The sequence below is a fragment of the Aulonocara sp. 'chitande type north' Nkhata Bay genome, linkage group LG16, assembly GCF_057382095.1.
Source record: "Aulonocara sp. 'chitande type north' Nkhata Bay isolate Kocher_YH1m ecotype deep benthic linkage group LG16, A_spYH_male_GT1.1, whole genome shotgun sequence".
NCBI lineage: Eukaryota > Metazoa > Chordata > Actinopteri > Cichliformes > Cichlidae > Aulonocara > Aulonocara sp. 'chitande type north' Nkhata Bay.
This window is the reverse complement of record NC_141359.1, coordinates 25670036-25690764: the sequence shown is the minus strand read 5'-3', so window position 1 is coordinate 25690764 and position 20729 is coordinate 25670036. Positions and strand designations below refer to the sequence as shown.

General features: G+C 39.1%; 1 protein-coding gene across 2 annotated transcripts; it reads right to left on the bottom strand.

Annotated features, from left to right (window-relative positions):
* Positions 1-431: 431 nt before the first annotated feature.
* Positions 432-20473, bottom strand: rbms1b (RNA binding motif, single stranded interacting protein 1b). Of its 2 annotated transcripts, none has more exons than XM_086267889.1 (13): positions 20156-20473; positions 17210-17385; positions 14954-15012; positions 12706-12797; positions 8700-8857; positions 7661-7740; positions 6976-7091; positions 4159-4208; positions 3984-4071; positions 3632-3682; positions 3125-3235; positions 2913-2993; positions 432-2814 (listed from the first exon to the last, which is right to left on the bottom strand). In XM_086267889.1, the coding sequence occupies exons 1-13, from the start codon at positions 20204-20206 to the stop codon at positions 2743-2745; spliced, it is 1185 nt and encodes a 394-aa protein (XP_086124015.1). In that variant the 5' UTR covers positions 20207-20473; the 3' UTR covers positions 432-2742. The 2 variants fall into 2 exon arrangements, with proteins under 2 accessions (XP_086124015.1, XP_086124016.1); XM_086267890.1 differs by having other exon boundaries at positions 3125-3190.
* Between the last annotated feature and the right edge of the window lie 256 nt (positions 20474-20729).

The window sequence follows — 20729 nt, the reverse complement described above, 5'->3', positions numbered from 1 at the left end:
TGCATATGCTTCTTTTGGCATGTATATTTTTTTGTTTGCCAATTTGAGCTAGATTTTCTTTTCTTTTTTCCAAGCTGTCTGAGAAAAGGTAACTCGTTAACGCATATGTATTTTCCAAATTCTAATAAGGCCAGTTTCCTTATAAAACCTCAATTGGAAGTGAGAGACTAAGTGAGAGACGCTTTGGATTTCAGCCCTCTGAAGCTGCAGCCAAGCTCCAATAACAACCATCATATTAAAATTTATTGTTTGACTGTTTTAAAAAAAATATTGTGCTGGCAAACCGCACAAATTACGTATTTTACATAATTAACTAATGCAAGGTTACCAACCAGTAAACTCTATTAAGATTTGTATTCAAGATTCACCATATAAAAAAAAAAAATAATAAAAAAAAATTATCAGGTCTCCTTGGAAATAATGAGGCAGAGTAAAAGTAGATTTCTTTTTTAATCCAAAAAAGTCAAAGAAATTAACAGAATAAAATTTGGGCAACAATCTACTAGGGTGGAAAAACAAAAGGAAGTTTGGGGCTTAACAAACACAATAAAACAGCACAATAAAACAGAAATAAAGAGGAGAGATCCCTTAAACTGTACAAACAAGTTAAGTCTGGCAATTGTGGCACAAGTTAAAAAAACAACAACATGTAACTCATATAGCTCTAGAAAATCTCTTATTACCTAAAGCCGTCTGTACAAAAATCTTCATAAATTAGAACTTTTTCATATAACTTAATGTCTGTTCACTACGGTGGTTGCTTATACGAGCAATTTTTTATTGATGCACCTCTTCGACTCTTGACCCAGATACTATGGCACTTGGTTCAGACACCGCTAGCAGCATTAACCTCACAGGACAGTATTACTCGTCAGTCTCAGGCATTACACAAGAATCTCAAGTAGAATTGGCCCTTTGTATCTGTTGCACAACCTAGCTAACTACAGAGGAAATGCTGCTCTTTGTAGATTCAACACAAAGTTTGTATAAACGAGCACAGATTGAGTGAACACCACAAAAGCTATGCTGTCAGTGATAATCTGAAAAGCCTTTACATTTGCCTGTGGAATCTGCTGCCAAAAAGGCTATGAAACTGAGTGAGTGAACGCAAGTAGAGCTGTCCCCAATAGTGATTATGTTATTCCATCTTAATAAGATAAAAAAAAAATAAAAGAAAAATAAAAGGAAACAGGTTTGAGGAAAATCAAAAAGTATTTAAAAAACAAACAAACAAACAAAAAAAAAAAAAAAAAACCCTAAAGGGAAACAGCTGTTTCCTTTCAGGCTGACAGGCTCCTGAGTGTGGGATTTGGTCTGGAAGGACGGGCTGGACCTGCTAACCCGGCCTAATACAGAGGAGAAAGAAAACTGAGGTAGATAACTGCTCTGACTGACAACCAGGTCGAATCACAGGCTTACTAGAGGACACCTTAGTTAAAATGGTTCAACTATTTAACAAATTGCCACTTATTTTTAAAGCACTATTTCATATCAGATTGCTTCCGTAGCACTCCATCAGTTTTTTTTCCTTTTAAATGAATCTTTACTATAGTGTTGCACCATCCCATTTTTCCTGTTACCATGAAAGTCATCTGTGGCACTTGCTGGAGCCTTCCTTCATACTTGTGTGTGTACTGAACTAAATGTAAATGTACAAAAAAAAAGAAAAAAGGCACACTGTCCAATCTACACTCTTTTTTTGCATGGTCACCTTTGTTAAAGAGACAAATGATGGCATTTCCTCACAAGCTTTGGTGACGTAAACTACAACTGAAAGTGCCAAGTCTGATTGTTTCCTATCAAAGAGTGAGGCGCAATAAAATACACATATTCATCAAATTTTTACCCTTCGACTCTTGCAACATTTGGCCAAGTTCTATTTTAAGGCTTTGATTAATTAATTTTCCACAATCATACGTCCATGTTTCCCGTTTTTGCAAAGTGAAAAATACCTACCTCATCAAAACGACAATTAGTAATACCACCTTTAAAAAGAGAAAGCACAGCCAACAAAACAAAATTACACCCACCCCACCAAGCTTAATTTTAGCTATTCTAAAAAACACATTTCAACATCCACACGAATGCACAGCCTTCTTTCTAAATAAATATTCCATCCAATAAAATCATCTTTGGAAAATTTCTTTTGCTGCTCTAGTAGGTTTTGGAGGAAGGGAGCAAAAACACATGTTCCATTAAAAAACAAACAAAAAAAAAAACAGAAAAGGAAAAAAAGACCGCCTGCAGGTGAGAGCTCTTATCAAATTTTTTTGGCTTATTGCTGCTTTGTGGTGGTCTGTTCAAGAAATGTATCAAAACTATTAAGGCAGATTTTCAGACAGCAAGACTGAGTTCTAAGAAAAAAACAACAACACTAAACACATCACCATATCAACACTCACACAGCAAGCACAAAAAGGTTATTTTCAAATATTTGGCAAAAAAAAAAAAAAAAAAAAAATCCTCAGGAAAAAAGTGAACAGAAAACATCTTTGCACAACTGGACACGTGATTCTTTCTTGTGTCCTGTGCGACCCCTAGTAAAAAATAAACGTTCTAGTATGAAAATAAAACTTCTTTAAATAAACTTTGAATCCTTTGATGAACTTAGGTGTACGCTCTGAAAACGATACCCGAAATAGTATCACTTTAAACATTTGAGCAAAACAGTGAAAGATCCTTAGCGTCCGCTGCATTTGTAGACATTGTTGTGTGGGCTGTTGTCCAAAGGTTACCTCAGCACTACTTGGTTTGTTGATAGGAATAGGGGGAATGATTGCCGGATGAGTCCACATGTGACTGTCCACTGTTTTCCTGAAAGAAAGAGTAATAACTCAGTTTTTTTTTTTTGGGGGGGGGGGGGGCAAAATATTTTGCTAAAAGTGAGGCTGCAATTTTGTTGCTGCACATACTTCCACAGGAACAGTGGCTGTCGGCAGATGTGGATACTGTGGGATATATGCTCCTTGCATAGCTGTATTGGGAGCCATAAACTGCAAGAAAATGGAAAATGAGACTATTCACAAACCAAAATAAGCATATCTTAATAAATTTTTTTTCCTCTAAGACAAAAGTATAATGAGTCAAACAATCTCTCAGTTAATCTCATGCAGGTTTCTCTCACCGTTCCTGCACTACCCAAGGAGAGGTGACCCATCTGCTGAGTGAGAGGCGCCATCATAGAAGCAGGCTGCAGTGACAGAGATGGGTCAATAGAGGGCGATATCACTGTACCCTGCAGAAGTAGCAGAAGGTGAACTTTACAAGTCGAGCAAGTTGGCTATAAACATCTCGACTGGCCTGACGCATCAGACACTGTTTGTATATTGTTGCCAACTCATTTCAAACTAAGACCATCATATTTTAAATCTGTTAGAAATCATTTAGCATATGTCATTAAATACACAGCTTCATACAGTCCATTCAAAACAGTCATTTAGACACCCATAGACAAACACCTTGCTCAGTCTTCAAAAATAAATAAATAAATAAATAAATCAGCGTCATCTGTGTGTAACTACTACTTTATGTGTCCGTCTGTTTACAGTAAACCAAAGACATATTTGGTGACTAACAGATTATGATTAAAAGAGAAACAGCAGAACAAAATATGGAGAACTCCTGTTCTTACTGGGTGCTGCATGATGTAAGGTTGATGAGGCATCCAGGATGGGTTCTGCATCTGGAACATCAACAAACACGCTCTGTAAACAGTCTGACTCAGAGCAAATGCTATTTCCAGAGATCACGTCCTACTGCGATGGCACATAAACAAGCATAAAAGGCTATACCGGCATTTGTCACATACTTGACCTACATCTCCAAACCCCCCCCCCCCCCCAAAAAAAACTATTTCAAATCTCAAAGACACATGTTTTACAAATATTTTTGAAATTAAATCACATATTTCTATTACAATGTTCATGTATTTTACATACATATGTTTTAAAGTGCATATTTATCAATAGAAAAAGTATTCAAACCTGATATGTGGAAAGCGTAGACATGTAGGGAGACATGGAAGTTTGAGTAATCATCCTGTTTGACATACTGTATGGTGCTGGAAAAAATCTGTCAAAGTGTATTGAGAATATTATATTATATGACGTAAATATATTGAAACAACAACAGTGCATTATACATGTTAATCTAGTTTACCCATTTTGCATAGCAGCTGAACTGGGATCATATGTGAGTGTCATTCCAGCCTGAGGAAAAAGAAGACAGGACTTTAGCAACTTAGATGAAGTCTGCAACTTTAAATAACATAACACCATCAGCTGTGGCGTGACACTGGGTCTATATACACACACTTCTGTTTGTTGGGAACAGAAGATGTTCATCTTTTCTTTTTTTTTTCTTTTTTTTTAAATAAACACTGTTTGTACTGACTGACCAAACACAGTCAGCTGATGGTGGTTTGTTTTGTTTTGTTTTCTCAAAGTGTAAAGCACTAGACCTAGCCAGAAATTATTACCACGCACTAGAAATGCAGTGCCTTGAACAGCACATGCTGTGGACTAATAATGTCACAGCGTTTATAGCTATAACTTGTGCTCCGTGAAGTGGGGCGCACATTGTATGAGGTATCAAGGAATCAATTGACACTTCTATCCCAGGATTTAAGAACCTGTGATGATGAGTGTGCTCCAGCCTTCACAAACCAGATGTTAGATGGCTTCTTTTTGCAGATGAAACCGCTTTGCCATTAAGAAACAGACCAACAGTGGTGTTGTACTTTGTTCCTCTTTTTTGGGAACAGAAGTTGCAGTCATTACTTATAATTCCCTTTTAGTTCATTCATTTGGTATAGCACACACTGTATGACACATACATTCATGCCCTGTAGAACAGGAACTAAAACTAGAGTCGGACCTTTAGCCCAAGTTAATGTTGAGCCTAGGAACGAAGACAGGATAATCTGCTGACAGGAGTGTTACACCCATACGATAAAACAAATGAGTTCAGTGGTGATCAGCGACACGGAAATTGCTCTTTAAAAAGAGCTTATTGATATAGCGCTGACTGAATGCAGACTGTACAGTCTATGTACAATGAGTAGTACCCACAGTAGAGACAGCAGAAATCTGTGCAATCTTTCTTGCTCTGCAGCTTAAATACCATGGAGTTGCAAGAAATGGATCATCCTAACCAGCTGTAGCATTTTGAGTCAGTCAGTGCTTGTTCCAACAGTTAATGAGAAAAGCCTGGCTGGTAAACCCCCCCAAAACAAAACAAAACAAAACAAACAAACAAACAAAAACACCCCAGTTTTCGCAGAACCAGAAAGCTTTTCTGCAACGTCACCAAGAAGCCCTGAGCTTGAATGACAGAACTAGCTCGTACATTTGCATTTCTCTGGCACTTGCCCAAGGAATCCGATTATCTTCACAGTGTAATATATAAATACATTCATCTTGAAGGGGTGCTAATGCTCAATTGACACATTTTGTGACTGTGCAAAGGGTGAATGACAGAGCAAACAAGTTCACCATGTTTGAGTATGCAGTGTGGTCATGTGTATTATTAGTCTCTGTGAAACTGATTGAGGAAATCCATCTCCTAGCCTACTATATACATTTTTAACTTCTGACATTTTTAATGCTTGCAGTTCTAAAATAAGACACAAGGAGTGTTTATTACACTGCTGCAGGTTTCTCTGAAAGGACTGTGTGATAATAGTCACAAAGCAAGGTGGTTTGATGATGATCTATGAAGGTACTTCAGCTACTAGTTCACCTTGTGTACTGACCAAGGGTACTACTTTTTAGCTTTCCTCCATATAATAGTGCCATTGAGATTAGACTCCACAGATATTTGTCCTCTACCAGCTCTGCCTAAAGCATCACCTGAAGCACTGTCAGTGAACTGAGAGAACTATGACATAGGTGGACACTGAATATGAGCAGACAATTTTACAGGCATTAATGATTTGGAGGGGAATAAAAAACCTCGGCTGGCAGTGATGAGGGCTACTAACAGGCTTAAAACAAACAAACAAAAAAGTCAGTCAGTACATGCAAAAGAAGTGGCTCCACAGTGTAGTGATTTACACATTTCCCTAACAAGCAAATCCCAAGTTTGATCCTGGGAGGAGACAGAATTCCCTTTAGGGTTGCGTCAGGAAGGGCATCCGACATTTAAAAAAAAAGTCTGCCAAATGAAACATGCGGAGCTCCCCGCTGTGATGACCCCTCGTGAATAATGGAGCAGCCAAACGTTTCTTTTCTGAATAAGCTGAACACAACATTGTGAAATGTGACAGCTTTTACTGCATGCCTTTATCTTACTCAGTGCCATCTCCATAATTAAACCCAGGACTTCCCAAACCTAGTGATCAGTGAACTGATGGGCACAGCATCACAAAAGCTTACAGACCTGTAAGCTGCATAAAAAAAAAACCCAAACAAACCCAAAAAACAAAATGTAATCTCAAGCAAGTGAGCAGCTAAAGCAAGGAAGAAAACATCAAGGCACCATTAAGGCAGAAATATTGAATAATGTGTTGTTTAGATGTATTTTTATAGTGTATCACAGATTTTGTCTTATTCGTTGAGCCGCCCCTCTAGCTGGTATACTATCCAAATTTCATGGTAGCAAAAGAAAAAGAATGTAACATTTAAACTGGCGAGTAGGTTTATCTGCAAATCTTATGACGTTAATGAATACAAGACTTTAGTGTTTTAAATGTGTCATATAATTATACAAAGACCCATAGAACAATAGGCCTCAGTCTTTCCACTGAGAATCTGATTTCTTACATAGATACCCAAGATTGACTCTTAAGAGACCCTCTAAGGAATCTGCACAAACCAAACTATTATCATGAAACAAAAACAAGCTACCAAGTAAATCTGAAGTTACCATTGCTGAGCTTCAAATCCTGCTTCATAGCACAGGCCTCAGATTTTTGCCCTTTATTATTATTCCTATCTGCCCGTGGATTAGTAGCTGAGACTCATTCCATCAACTTACCAGTCTAGAGTCACCATCCCTTCCCCAGTATCGACCATTCTGGCCAAATTTATTCTGGCTTTGTCTCTTTTTCTGTCCACCATCAGCAAACTTGCAGAGCAAAGGTTCAGTTGGCGCTAAAATGAAAAAAAAGAAAGAGGCATGGCAAGAGAATGAAATATGAGATTTGTGTTTAACAAACACTATTGCACAGACTCATTGTTCGCCATTATTTTCTGTGTAGTCAGTCACTCTCTGAAGCCTAGGAGTACACATTTACTAGCCAGCCTGGGAACACAGACATCTAATTTGGCAGCTGTGGAGCTTTAATCCCCTCCCCTTCCTGACCAAGGCACGGCCAGCAGAGACTACTTCAGTCTAATAATCCAATTAAAACGCTTAGAGAGGGCTTGAAAGCCACACAGAGCAGCTCTTTCGTTTTCTTTGTCTATGCTCTGCCTCTTCGGGCTGAGTGTATATGAGCTCTTTACCAGCAGACTCACTGACTCCTGTTGGAAGAATGAACCACTGAGCCAGTCACTTCATCTGGCCCATACAACTCCACCCAATCTTATGCAGACTAGCCCTAATAGACTTTATTTTCTATCACATCTTTTTGTTAATGACATAGGTGTTAAACCTTAAATGCAGTATTTTGTACAATACACACCACCAAATATAGTATAGGTATAGTGTATGTTCTTACCTGCTACACCTGGAGGTGTCTTAATGAACTTTCCATTGAAGTGTGAAATGACTGCATCACATTTTTCCGTTGACTCCATCCTGAAGCCCAAAAACAGAGTGAAAAACAACAGAAGTGACATTTGCAGCAACAAGGCGTCAGGTGCTTTCCTAAAATGACTTCTTTATCAGTTAGTGGAAGCGGTGGTTTGTCATAAGTGATTTTTATCTACAAGTTCATAGCGTGCATCTTTTGTAGAATCAACTTGAATGGTTTTGGACATGCACAAAAAGATTCCCGTGATGCAATATGATAATTTCTGTTTTGCCAGTCTTGACCATGGCTTTGACTGTCAGGTATTTTAGTTAAATGTCAGGTTACGCGAGTACGACTGGCGGAAGCTATTATTATCACTGCAATTAAATAAACCAGTCATTGTGAAACTATTTTTAAAGGCGTTTCCATTTGTCCATACATGAACAGTTTCTTTGTTAATCGACAACAGCCCCAGTGTATGTGTTTTTAGGTATTATTTTTAAGAAGTGAAACAAATTCTGAAAAGGGCATTGAGATTTTTACAACAAGAATGTTGTTTTTTTTTTGTTTTTTTTTTAGTGATATAAAGATTTATTTCTACTTTATGACTGGTAAAAATAGAGTAGAACATAGCAAATGTGATTAAAACTGTGGCATTGTTAATAATAAGTTAATATCAGACTTCCTGTTGATTTTCTTGCCTGTCTGGAAAGGCCCATGCCACATGTTTCTATTCCTGGCCTTGACGACACTTGTGTTTTAGTGGCGAAAAGTAGTCTCTTCCCATTTACAGTTGTAAAGATACCTCTTTTGGCCAGGAAGCAATCCAACAATTTTTCAACAAAAAATATACAATGCTAGGTAGAGGCCAGAGAAGTTTTTCAGTTATTTCACATGCTTATTTGGTTTAGTCATACCAGTGCGGTATGCACGGGGGGGGGGGGGGGGGGGGGGAACAACAACAACAACCTCTCAATACCATTTCAAGTTCTATTTCTGACAATAAATTACAAAAGAATCCAACCTTGCAAAGCCCACTCCTCTGCTGACTCCACTGGAGTCCCTCAGGATGCGAGTTGATATGACCTGGCCAAAATGCTTTAACATGTTCTCCAGTTCCTGCTCATCCACAGACACAGGCAAGTTGGAGATGTACAAGTTTGTTGGGTCTTGTTCTTGTTGCTAAGAAGACGAAGAAGAAGAAGACGAAGAAGAAGAAAAAAGAACAAAGCGCAGATATATCAAAACATTGTAATTGCAATACCAGAAATGCCATAAACACACCTGGAAAAATATTCCTTTGTAATATCACATCCACACTGACTTTTTAGTAATGTGTAGACGGAAGAGGAAAGGAGCCACTTCCTTAGGAATTCAATATTATTTATCCTCAGTAATGGGGGAGTTTTCAGTAATAAGGGGTTGGCTAAGAGCACTGATAAGATGATATTTGCATGCGGCTCATGGTGGCTTAAGGCTCGCAGCTGGCTTCTTGATGTATTTTAAGAGCATCAGCAGAAATGCAAGAGATAGCTATGAATCCCTGGGGAGAGGCCTCTCACTATAGGCATCTGTGTTGTGTTTTTCATAAACAGCAACAATAACAGAAAATGGAATGACAACAAATTAGCTGCAGCTTAAGCAACACCAAACAATAGCAATGTGTTCAAACATAGGATTTAACCCTCAAAACTGAATGGTTGCTGGTGCCAGATGGGCTGGTCTGAGTATTTCAGAAACTGTTGTGTGGGAAAATCCCAGCAGATCAGCAATCTTTAGGGTTTACAGAGAATAGTTTGAAAAGGAGAAAATATCCAACATACTGTTGATGCTAGAAGTCAGAGGAAAACGGTCAAATTGCTTTAAACTGACAGCAAGACCAATTACAATCAACATATGCAGAAGAGCATCTCTAAACACACATCAGCAGCAGAAGCAAACAGCGGGTTGTACTCCTTTCAGCTAAGAACAGGAAGTGAAGCTAAAGTTCACACAGGCTCTGCTGAAACTGTTAGATCTTTGCCAGCAGAGTGGACACCCATAAATCAATCAATCAATAAGTGAGCTTCTTTTTATGGTTGTTAGACATGACTTAATTGTAAATATTCACGGGGAATTTTGACCCAGTACTTACCGTTACTTGTGACTTATGTAAACAGAAGTTAGATTGAGGTGAATGACCTCATTTTAAAGATCCAGTAAGTCGACTTCAATAGCTTATTTCTATCTGGATTCAGTTTTGCCTTAATGATCCAAATCGAAGTAACAATGACAATGGTACGCATATAACGACGTATCTAAAACCTTAAGAAACATTTATTTTTAATGTTTGTATTTAAAAAAAAAAATAAAAATAAAAAAATAAAAAAAAGGATAGTGGTTGGAGCAAGATCCCATTGGACCACAGACACGGAAATGACACAGGACACTTGCTCCTTGCTCAGTGTTGTGTGGGAAGGTGAACTATTTTTTCCCAGACAATCCACTGTTACCAAACCAACTCTCAATTATTCATTTCCTTTTTTGAAAGATATAAAGCCACAAGTTAAATAACATGACTTCAGAGGCCACCATCGAACCATCTGTTATTTTAATATTCCTGTATATTCATTTAACAATATTCAAAACTCTAACTTGAACTGCTGTATAAATATACGATTATATTGGGAGATTTAATGAGAAGTCTTTGAAGTGGGTAGAATATCATCAGCCTGGGCAGACATACCGTAGGAGCACATCAACATGGATATACACGAAGTGATGAAAAATAATCGAGCTGTGTCACCATCACCAATTTTACTCGCAGTACTACTTTTTTTAGACAATAGCAATTTCAAATAAAACATTAAATATTAAAATATTGTTTAGAGCTGTAATATAATCTGCTTTGTTTTGCTCAAATGTAACATGAATTTATGGTCTGTTCTCTAAACTTCCACAACCTTCAGTTCCTTTTTAAGTGTTTCATTCAAGTTAACAGACAGAGCTGCTTCTGCTTCATGTATTATTGAGTGGGGCCTTTTCTAATAAACTAATCTAACATCATTTATAAAAGCTGGAAATAATGTTTGTTACAAAAAGACCACCAAAGAATTTTATTTTAGTATTTGGTATGACCTCCTAGTGGTTTTAATGAGAACATGTACGTGATCTGATATGTACTCTACAAAGCCTGATGATCCAAGTCATCCCACTACAGTTTGAAAAAACGTCCTATGATACGAGGAATGTATTCGATTTCTCTCATTAATTAAGTGTCCCCATAAATATTCAGACGGGTTAAGGTCATGTAATTGTGGAGTGAAGTCCTCCGTGGTCTTCTTTGGTGTTAAAATGGTTCTTGCAAAGTGTTGACTATATTTTGGAACATTGTCCTGCTGTAGTATAACTTCTTGAATACTGCCAAAACAATGTGTCACAAAGTATTTGATACACAGTAGTACCCTTGACTCCTTATATTTACATGAGAATTTGGCTTCTCCTCTTTTTAAATGCAGTTTAGAGATCACTACTCACATTCTGAGAGCCTTCTGTTGATTTTTGACTTTTTATTTTGCTAATCATGCATCTGTGAAAAAAGCTTTATGTATCGATTTCGTAATGATATAGTAACTTCTGGTCTGCGTCACTGCGATTTTAGTATAACTGATACTGTTTCTCCAAAGTGCACTGGAGTTTCATGCACCTTTAAAACTTTCAGTCAAGCCCTGAGAATTTGACACAGAACAATTTGAGTCACTTTGTCCTTATGTCATGTTTCCCATCATCACGGCGCTACTTAACGCGCAACGCAGTTCACAGCCATATTTATAGGAGCTGAGCAACAACTGCAACTTGATCTACTTGAACAAGCTTCTGATGAGTAGATCCAATCCAGCTGAGCATCAACTGATTGCCAGCTTCAACAGAAGAAAAACAAGTCAAGGAAATACTGACCAATCCCAGCAAACATGTCACAATGTTGTTGTTTCTTTAAATGTTTAAAATCCTCAAACTTTCAGATTATTTTTAAAGCTCAGATACAAATTAATTTTTTGGAATGCTCTCAAAAGCAGAAATGTACTAAAAAATGATAACAAATGTTTTCTAGTTTTGTACAAATGAGAACCAAAATGGAAACTGATAGAACACAAGTGAAGAAGACTATTAATGACAGCAAAAACGACACCAGGGAGAAAGCTGCAGGAAGAGGTTGGAGATTCAGCAAATGTCTTGGTAGAGTCCTTTTGACAGCAGTCAAGTAAAAGTACTTACTTTCTTTTGACAAGACATGAACTATGACCTCCAAGATCACTGAACATCAACTCCTAAATCACGTTTAAAGCACACACACACACCAGAAATACCTGTTACACATTAACCTACCATTTTGTTCATTAATAATTACTGCAAATGGAACAACTGCAATCCAGCAGAGTACATATTCATTAAAACTCATTTTACATTGAGGGCCACATACAGCCCACTTTGATCTTGGCCAGACAAGTGAAACTTCCCTTTCTGGCAGCGTAAAGACATTTACCTGCACATTTAACCCCAGAGATATGACAATAAAAGCTAGTGTTTCTACATGATAAATGTATAAAATTACAGGAAAAAGTTCTGGTAGCTCACTGCACATTGTGTCCCATATTCCTGTTTTTCCTGTTCCTGTCCAGTAGCCCAGATTGGAGAATTGGCGGCCAATTCTGGCCCTTGGCCCTTATGTTTGACAACCCTGCTACAAGTAATTGTATAATTCACATGCAGCAACCTAGAGGCTGCCACAAACTGGTGCATGGGTTACCTTTGTCACACATACAGTAATTACACAAATAGAGACTGTTCTCAGCACACACTTCCTGTATGATTCAATTCAGTGATCAGAGCCAATGAGCATACTGGTTGTGGAACGTATATCATGCAATCCTGCTATGTAATACCTTAAGGATTAGTTTTAAGTTGATCAAGTAGCCAGAAGGAGGACAAAGAGTGAAGCTGAGTGATTTGTATTGATGTGATATCAGGATTAGTCTGCAATGAAGCCTTACCTTTGCCATCTGAGCCTGGACACCGCTTGTCTTCAAGGTAGCCACAGCTTTCTGAGCTGCAGCGGGGCTATCAAAGTCAACAAAGCCATATCCTGAGGGGATAAAACACATAATTAGGATGACATTCTAGACCACAGACATTACATGAGGAGAAGACATGGCTCTCAACAAATTCTGAATAACTCTACAGGGGACCCTCTGAGCCACTCAGCAGTCAAACTGAGAAACATGTTGTTGACAGTTTAAACTGTGTGACATACAAAAAGTGTTTGCGCATGAACCAGCTTTTTAAGGTCATGCCACAGCATCTCGGTTGGATTCAGGTCAGGACTTTGACTAGGCCACTTAAGCCATTCAGAGGTGGATTTGCTGGTGTGTTCTGGATCATTGTCCTGCTGCAGAACCCAAATGTGCTTCAGTGTGAGATCACGAGCAGAATTCATGGTTAAATTTACCACAGCAAGTCTTCCAGGTCCTGTGGCAGCAAAACAGCCCCAAACCATCACATTACCACCACCATGTTTCACTGTTGGAATGATATTCCCTTTCTGAAATGCTGTGTTAGCCTTCTGACCCTGCCAAAAAGTTCAGCTTGTCTCGTCAGTCCACAGAGCATTTCCCCAAACGTCTTCAGGATCATCAGGATGTTTTTTGGCAAATGTGAGACGATTTTCTACATGAACTCTGCTATCCATGCCATTTTTGCCCAGTCTGTTTCTTATTGTTGAATCTTGAACTCTGACCTTAACAGAGATGTGAAGCCTGAGGTTCTTTAATGCTGTTCTGGGTTCTTTTGTGAACTCTTGGATAAGTCACTGATGTGCTCTTGGAGCAATTTCGGTCAGCTGGTCACCCGTGGGAAGGTTTACAGTGCTCCAAGTTTTCTCCAGATGTGTATAGTAGCTTTCACCGTGGTTCAATTGAGTCCCAAAGCCTTAGAATTTGCTTTGTAACCCTTCCCAGGCAGAGAGATGACAGTGACTTTCTTAAGTGTTTCTTTAGATCGTGTTATGATGTGTTGCTTTTTGAGCTCTTTAAACCTCCTTCACTGTCAGACAGGTTTTATTAAAGTGATTTATTGCTTCAAGTGGCTGCCAAAAGTTTTTTTTAATAGTTTGTGCTGGATTTGACTTTTATGCCCCAGTAACCACTGAAATTAAACCTACAGCCTTCTCCTCATTCATTTAGAAGGGGTCATCACAATAACTGCCCAAATAACTACTCAGAGGCATTTCAAAGATCGATGTCAAGTGATGAGACTTGCTCTTACAAGGAATTTCTCTATACCAGGAACAGATAATGATAGAACCACCAATAGCTATCCTTGAGATAACTATTCATTCTATATTTTAAGATGTAACTTTAAAATGTGTATTTTTGTATATTACATGATATAGTTCTTTCTGTTTGTACATATAAATATGCTTGATTTGTGCGTGTGACAGCATGTTTTTCGAAAGTAGGGGGGGAAAAAAAAGTGCTGAGGCTGCAGATACCAGTGGGTCAGTTCAGCGCTTTGTAATGGGGGTACAAACAGGGTGTATACATAGTTTATAGCTTCTACTGCTCTTGATATATAGAACACATTTAAAATGAGTTATGATGAATGTATCAGAACAGTTCCAGCTAAAAAAAATGGGTCACACTGTTTTAAAAAAGCCAAATAAGGCAGTTTTTAAAGTGGATAAATAAGGTCATCGCAAAAGCCTGTTCTATTTAAAATTCAGTCAGAGCCTCGCAAGGTCTTTAATGGTTTCTCATTTCACTGAAGGACTTTGATTTACTGGCATCTCTATAATCCAGTAGAGAGTGACAAAGCGATCTCTTAATCCCATTACCCCTAGAGATTCAGCAAGCCCTGCTTTAGTCAGGTGAGCAATCTACTAGAACTGGAATAAGACCAACAGTGTCACTCAGCAAGAAGAGGAAGAGTTGGGCGCGTCTTCCTCCTAGGCAGCGTGCATGATAGCGACAAACCAGCGACAAGAGCCGCTGCTTAAAATAACACGAGCTGAGAGGCAGCTTTAAACAGTCTGACTGTCTGTTTCCTGAAATGATCTGAAACTACATGTCTGCTTGATTTTTTTTAATGACAGAAGTCACACCCTGGATGCTGCAGTTTTTGGAGAATTTTAGGAATGTGTAGGTGCTATATATCTTGCGTGGCAGTTTCCTTTCATGCATATTGAATCTCAAGAGAGATAAAAGAGGGCAGTGCTGGTAAGACAAAAAAAAGAAGATGACACACCTTTGCACTTATTTGTAGCCTTGTCCAGGATAGCTTTTGTTGATACAATTTTGCCATACCTATGGGAGGAGCAGAAAGGCGAGGTATTGTTAGCAGGTTTGCGCACCAGACAAAGCCAGTTATAAAACACTTTGACTGAGAGAAGAGGTTGAGCAACAATCCATGACATCACTGTAAAAACATGAGAAACAGGAAGTGGTTTCCATGTGGTGCTGAAAACCCCACAGTGCTGCAAACAAGTAATCTCCAATTTCAAATAGTCCCTTTACCTAAACCAGTGTTTTAAACTTTTAACAGTCTCATTGTCTCTTGCAAGAAGGAGGGTTGCTGAAGGGCAACATCCTTGCAAAGTCTATGTGTCACAGGCTGTTTCAAGATTATATTTAGGCTTAGTAGTGAACTATATACACATTAAAACCGTCTTCACAGAAGACTTTTTCACTGACAGATTTCTCTAAAGTACTGACAGACCCATGCCTCATGAAATACAAAGATTATCGCATTCAAATGATTCTTTCTTGGCATTAGCCGTCTTTCCAATCCATCGCTTGAAGGTTTAAATTAGTTTAGTAAATGCAAAGTGGTTTACTTGACCATTTTGCATTGCATGTCATGCTTACAGGTCACCACAGATTCCATTCACTACATTGCTCCTATGCTTTCCCTTTTAATCAGGATACCCTTTTAAATTTCCATGTTACTTAAGACAAAACCCTAAATTGCTCTGTCACAAATATTATGTAATAGAGATAAAAAGTGCTTTTGTAGGTACAACGTTTAGTCCTCTTCAAACTAGAAAAGGGTTAGTAATAAAATCTGTGACCAAAATGGGAATAACAAGACAAAAGGAAAATCTCCAGAATCTTTATTTAGTTTTGTTTTTTTAAATTGTACAGTATTTTCCAAATCTGAAGGGTTTATATGCCCTTGCTTCAGGACACAATGTAACCCGAAACAAACTGGAGGATATATAAGCTACAGATGCTAAACTGGGTGAAAGAGCATGAACTTATGACCCCTCTTTCTCCTGAACATTAATTTTAATTTACTCAACTACAGATCCTGTTACTTCTCTTACAGAACCATCAAAATGCAGAACATTTGCATGTACCTAACACGTAACCGCTTATCACAACTTTCAGATCATTCGCTGTGATCCAGTGAGGTATTCTGAATGCACAAGTCAAGTCTTGTTTGCTCCCATATTTAAAAAGGAAGTGGTAAGCAGCACGTTTGATGTGATCTCTGCGATGCACCTATATACACCACGACAAATAAAATGATTCCAACTACATCCTCACATGATTCGGAAAAACAAAAAAATCCCCAGGGTCAAAAATTTTCTTTTGGACCCGAAATTTACCTATAAGCCTCTGCATACAAATGAACCGCACATTTTTCCTTCTTATTCACTGTCATATTTTTAAGATGGGGCCTCAGAGAGAAAAGGAAATGAAATTACTGATGCGCCATGGTCTGTCTCCTTGGTATATAAAAAGCAATCAGGATGCAAAGAGGGCTGTGAATGAGCTCAGTGCATACCTTTTCTTTTTTTTCCCCCCACACATACGATATATGAAATCTTTGACTCTGTGCCCTGCATGCTGTCAAGTTGAGTTATGTTCTATTTTTCTCTTTCCATGTACAGTCCTTGAGATAACTATTAAATCAGTATTGAAGTGTATCCTTGAATATTGCTGTTATATTGCTAAAATGACACATTTACCTCTTACATCAACCTGTTTGCATTCTCATAAATTTACAGTATATGAACAAAAGCACTGGGCCACACCTCCTAATCTTTGAATTCAGCTGTATAAAAATAAAGCAACAAGCCACGCAGTCTACCTTTACAAGCAATTGTAAAAGAACTGGTTATCCGATACCACCCCTGCAACAGGTTTGTGAAATTTATTTCCTCCTGGATATTCTACAATTAACTGTAAGTGTAAGCACATCAACTCAGCCATGTAGTGGCAGACCACGTAAAGTTAGAGAGCCAGGTTGCTGAGTGCTGAAGTGCACAGTGTGTAAAAGTCGTCAACGCTCTGCTGACTCAGCGACGGCAGAGTTTTAAACCTCCCCTGCATAAACATCAGGACAAAAATTGTGCACTGAGGGCTTTCATGGTGCGATATTCCAGAGTGCTTTTGTCCATATAGTGTTTTTCATTAGTCACAACCAGTGCAAACTAAAATAAATCAATGAATGATCAATGGCAGATAATAAAGGACAGCGCAAGACGGTGGTACTCACGGCTGACAGAGGTTGACTAAGTCATGATCTGTAGTTGAAGGGGACAGGCCTCGGATGTAGAGGTTTGTTTTGCTGAGCTGCTCCCAGCCTGCAGTGCTACTGCTGCTGCTGTTGTTGATGCTGCTGTTGGTGCTCGGGCTGGGTGGAGCCATGGGATGTGACAATAGAGCAGGTTGCTGTTGTACGTCAGGGAAACAATAGGTTAGACTCGTTTCAAGGGTTCATCAAAAATCAAACAGGGTTTATTATCCATTCATACATGTTGTTACAATAGACACGTACAAGGGGAAAAACAAGGATCTGTCTGAACCCTGGAAACCATCATGGAAACATGTAATGTCCAGTGTGAGAATTATTATTATTATTTTTTGCATACCACTGATTCATAGATACAGGGCAATCCTCAACATACCTCTGCAGTCAGCATAATCAGCCCACACAGCCACCTGTAGCTTTGACATCAGCATCACACTAACGTCACAATGCCTCAGGGTGTCGAATAAGCTATCTGCAGCCATCTAAGGTGTAGCTCTAAACCCTTTAACCTCAATATTCTGCTATAACATGCTTTACTTATTTAGGGACGGCTTTTCAGACTTCAATATATATGTATGACAGTCTTTTCACAAAGTGAACCAACGCTTTCAGTGTCAGCATTGTGTTTGTTAGCTACTGAGCCTCTTTATCGAAGGCGGGGAATATAAAAAAAAAAGCAAAAGTAAAAGTCCTCTGGCGACTGAGCAACTTTGAGCTTTGTGTTTACAAGACACAGATGTCCCAGTCTGACAGAACTTCTCCCCTTGGGGATTTGTCTCCCTCCTCGCTATCTGACAGTGATTACCCCCGACCTCCAATCCCTCCCCCCACCCCCCTCTTTGAAGAATCACACGCTGAGAGGAAGCTGATGGCATCCCAAGCACGAAGTGGTGACAGGATTGAGCAATCCAAATCTGGACGTCAGCCTAGAGGATCTTCTCTTGTGACCAACTGGTCGCCTGCCTCACATGCCTTCACCATGAAACAAGCCTGACCTACTGTTTTCCCACTGACTCCAGGCAAAAGTCTCTATCTCCCTCACCCTTAACCACCAGTCACCCGCTTTTCGAAGCATGGTGAGATTGCTACACAATTTGAACAGAATGAGATTAATGAGAAACAACTGATAAAAGTCAAATTATTAATTGCCTAAGATGGTGTTTCTCTTGATAACAGCAAACACAGAGTTTTCACATATTGTCAGGCCAAAAGATGTAAACAATAATTACCTTACTGGGATTCTGCAAGTACCGTATCATACACGTTCAATCTTAACTAGCTACTACACCTCCTGTATCTTTTTTTTTTAATCTTCACAGTTTCATTAAAATACACTATACGTAATCCTTTTATATTCCTGTGGATGGTTATGGGAGGACTTAAGCCTGTGGGTGGCTACACCCTGAACCAGTCACCACTCCATCACAGAGCCAACAAGGCCATGCTTACGGTCAATTTAGCATCACCAATTAACCTAACAAGTATATTTTTGGACTCTGGGAGGAAGTATCGAGAGAGGCACAGGGAGCGCATTCAAACTCCACACAGTCAGCAGATACAAAGCAAGAACCCTCTTGCTTTGATACAACAGTTCAATGTGCCACCCAAAACCAAGAATAACAAATAAGACAAGTCTTATTAGGCAAGGCAAGGCAAGGCAAGTTTATTAAAGCTAAATTCTTGGTCTCTCAAAAGACAGACTCTTAAGCAGACATGAATCACATCCTGGAAAAAAAAAAAAAAAAAAAAAAAAGCATAGCTGATGCTATCTCTGGGTACATCATTAACAAATATATTTGTCATATTAAGAACTTAAACAGTAGGAAAGGAGATGGAGCTTTTGGTTGTTTTTCTTCAAGTTATATCTTTAAAACTTATATCTTTAAACTTGGCAGAGTCACTGCTGAATAATAGTTTTGTTTAAAAAAAAAACAAAACACTCTTTTCAGCTCTAAATGCCACATAATATAAAGTGAGACATGCCCTATATGCATGCACCTCGGTGACTGTTTATAACACCAACACACAAGGCAAGGCGATCTTAAAAGAGGATTCCGGCCACAAAGACCACAGCTTCATGTTTCAAAGCCTGGGACTCAGGTGGCTGTAACCTCCCTTTTTCTGTGGGGCTGAAAGTGAATTTAGCTTTCAGACAACTAGCTGATGCAGGAGTGCGAGAGACTGAGATGGGGGAGAGGACGACATCTTATCAGCCAGCTACAGACCAGCGGAGCCCGTCATATCCTAGCCGGAAATATACACAGGGTTTCCAGTAACAGGCCTCACCCATGGAGCTCTAGCCACAGGATAACAGCATGAGCAGCGCAAAGTAAATATGCTTATTCAAACCATTGACTCAAGGGGTGTTTTCGACATCTATATGTAACTGGCACAAAGTAAATCCATCAGCGGGCAATGAAGCATCCATACTGTGTAATTATACGCTATAGAGGGGAAGATCTGTAGCCTTCAGCAAGTAAACTCAGTGAATGCATTTACTCTCGAATAGATAAAGCAGCCAGTGGCTTACTGCGCTGACAGAGAGCGCACTGAAACAGAAACCAAACAAAATAGAGACTGGTGCAAGTAAACATGCACCCTAGAAGTTGTTATGCGGGGTTTAGTTTATGTAAAGTGGTGTCGATGGCCAGTTCATGTTGTCCCTACTACAGGACCTGGACCGCAGCCCAGGAGCAGCAGGTATTCTCATTATTCATAAGTAGCCTATGTGGCGATTACATCACAAAACGTGAACGCTGCCACTTTAAATAACAAGTAAAAAAGTTTTCTCGGTTCACATTCGGTTTATGTGCGCTGTGCGATTCTGTCATACAGACTTATTCCATAAGGCTGCCGACGAGGCAACTTTACGTCGTAAGCCTGGTCTTTAGTAAATATTTGTTTATTTACCTGTTTGCGATGAGGAGTCCTTATCGGGTTTCCAGTATTGGCAAAAATCATCCTCAACTGGACAGTGGGTGTTAGTTGTTGCTAAAGCTACAGATTTCAGGTGAAATGCACCAAACTCCACGTACAAGTAGAATATATGTTGATAGATATCCTCCTTACTCCGCTAAAAGACAAGAAAACTGGTTTCTGCGCATATTCGCTGTATACATATCCTTGTTGTCGTCGACTATCCGGCAACAGAAACCTCCGCAAATTGTCCCAACTTCAGTCGCCCAGCCCCGTCTCTTTTCTACTTAGCGACTATACGGGCTTCATTGATTTGCAGTCAGCGCCGCACAGGACAGACGCCGCTACGGTGGGAGAGACCATTTATGCTTTTGGGCGTAGGGGGGTTGGCGTTCATGAAAGGTAGCCACAATTAATTCCAGCTACCACATCTTTTGTTTAATGAGTATTAAATATATGTCATGTATTATAGCTGAACTGTTCTTCATGTGTGCGAGACTATCTGTAATTTCCTCGTTATCTAAACACATAAAACCAAGGCGCTGTTTCTCCCTCTGTTGTCGTTATA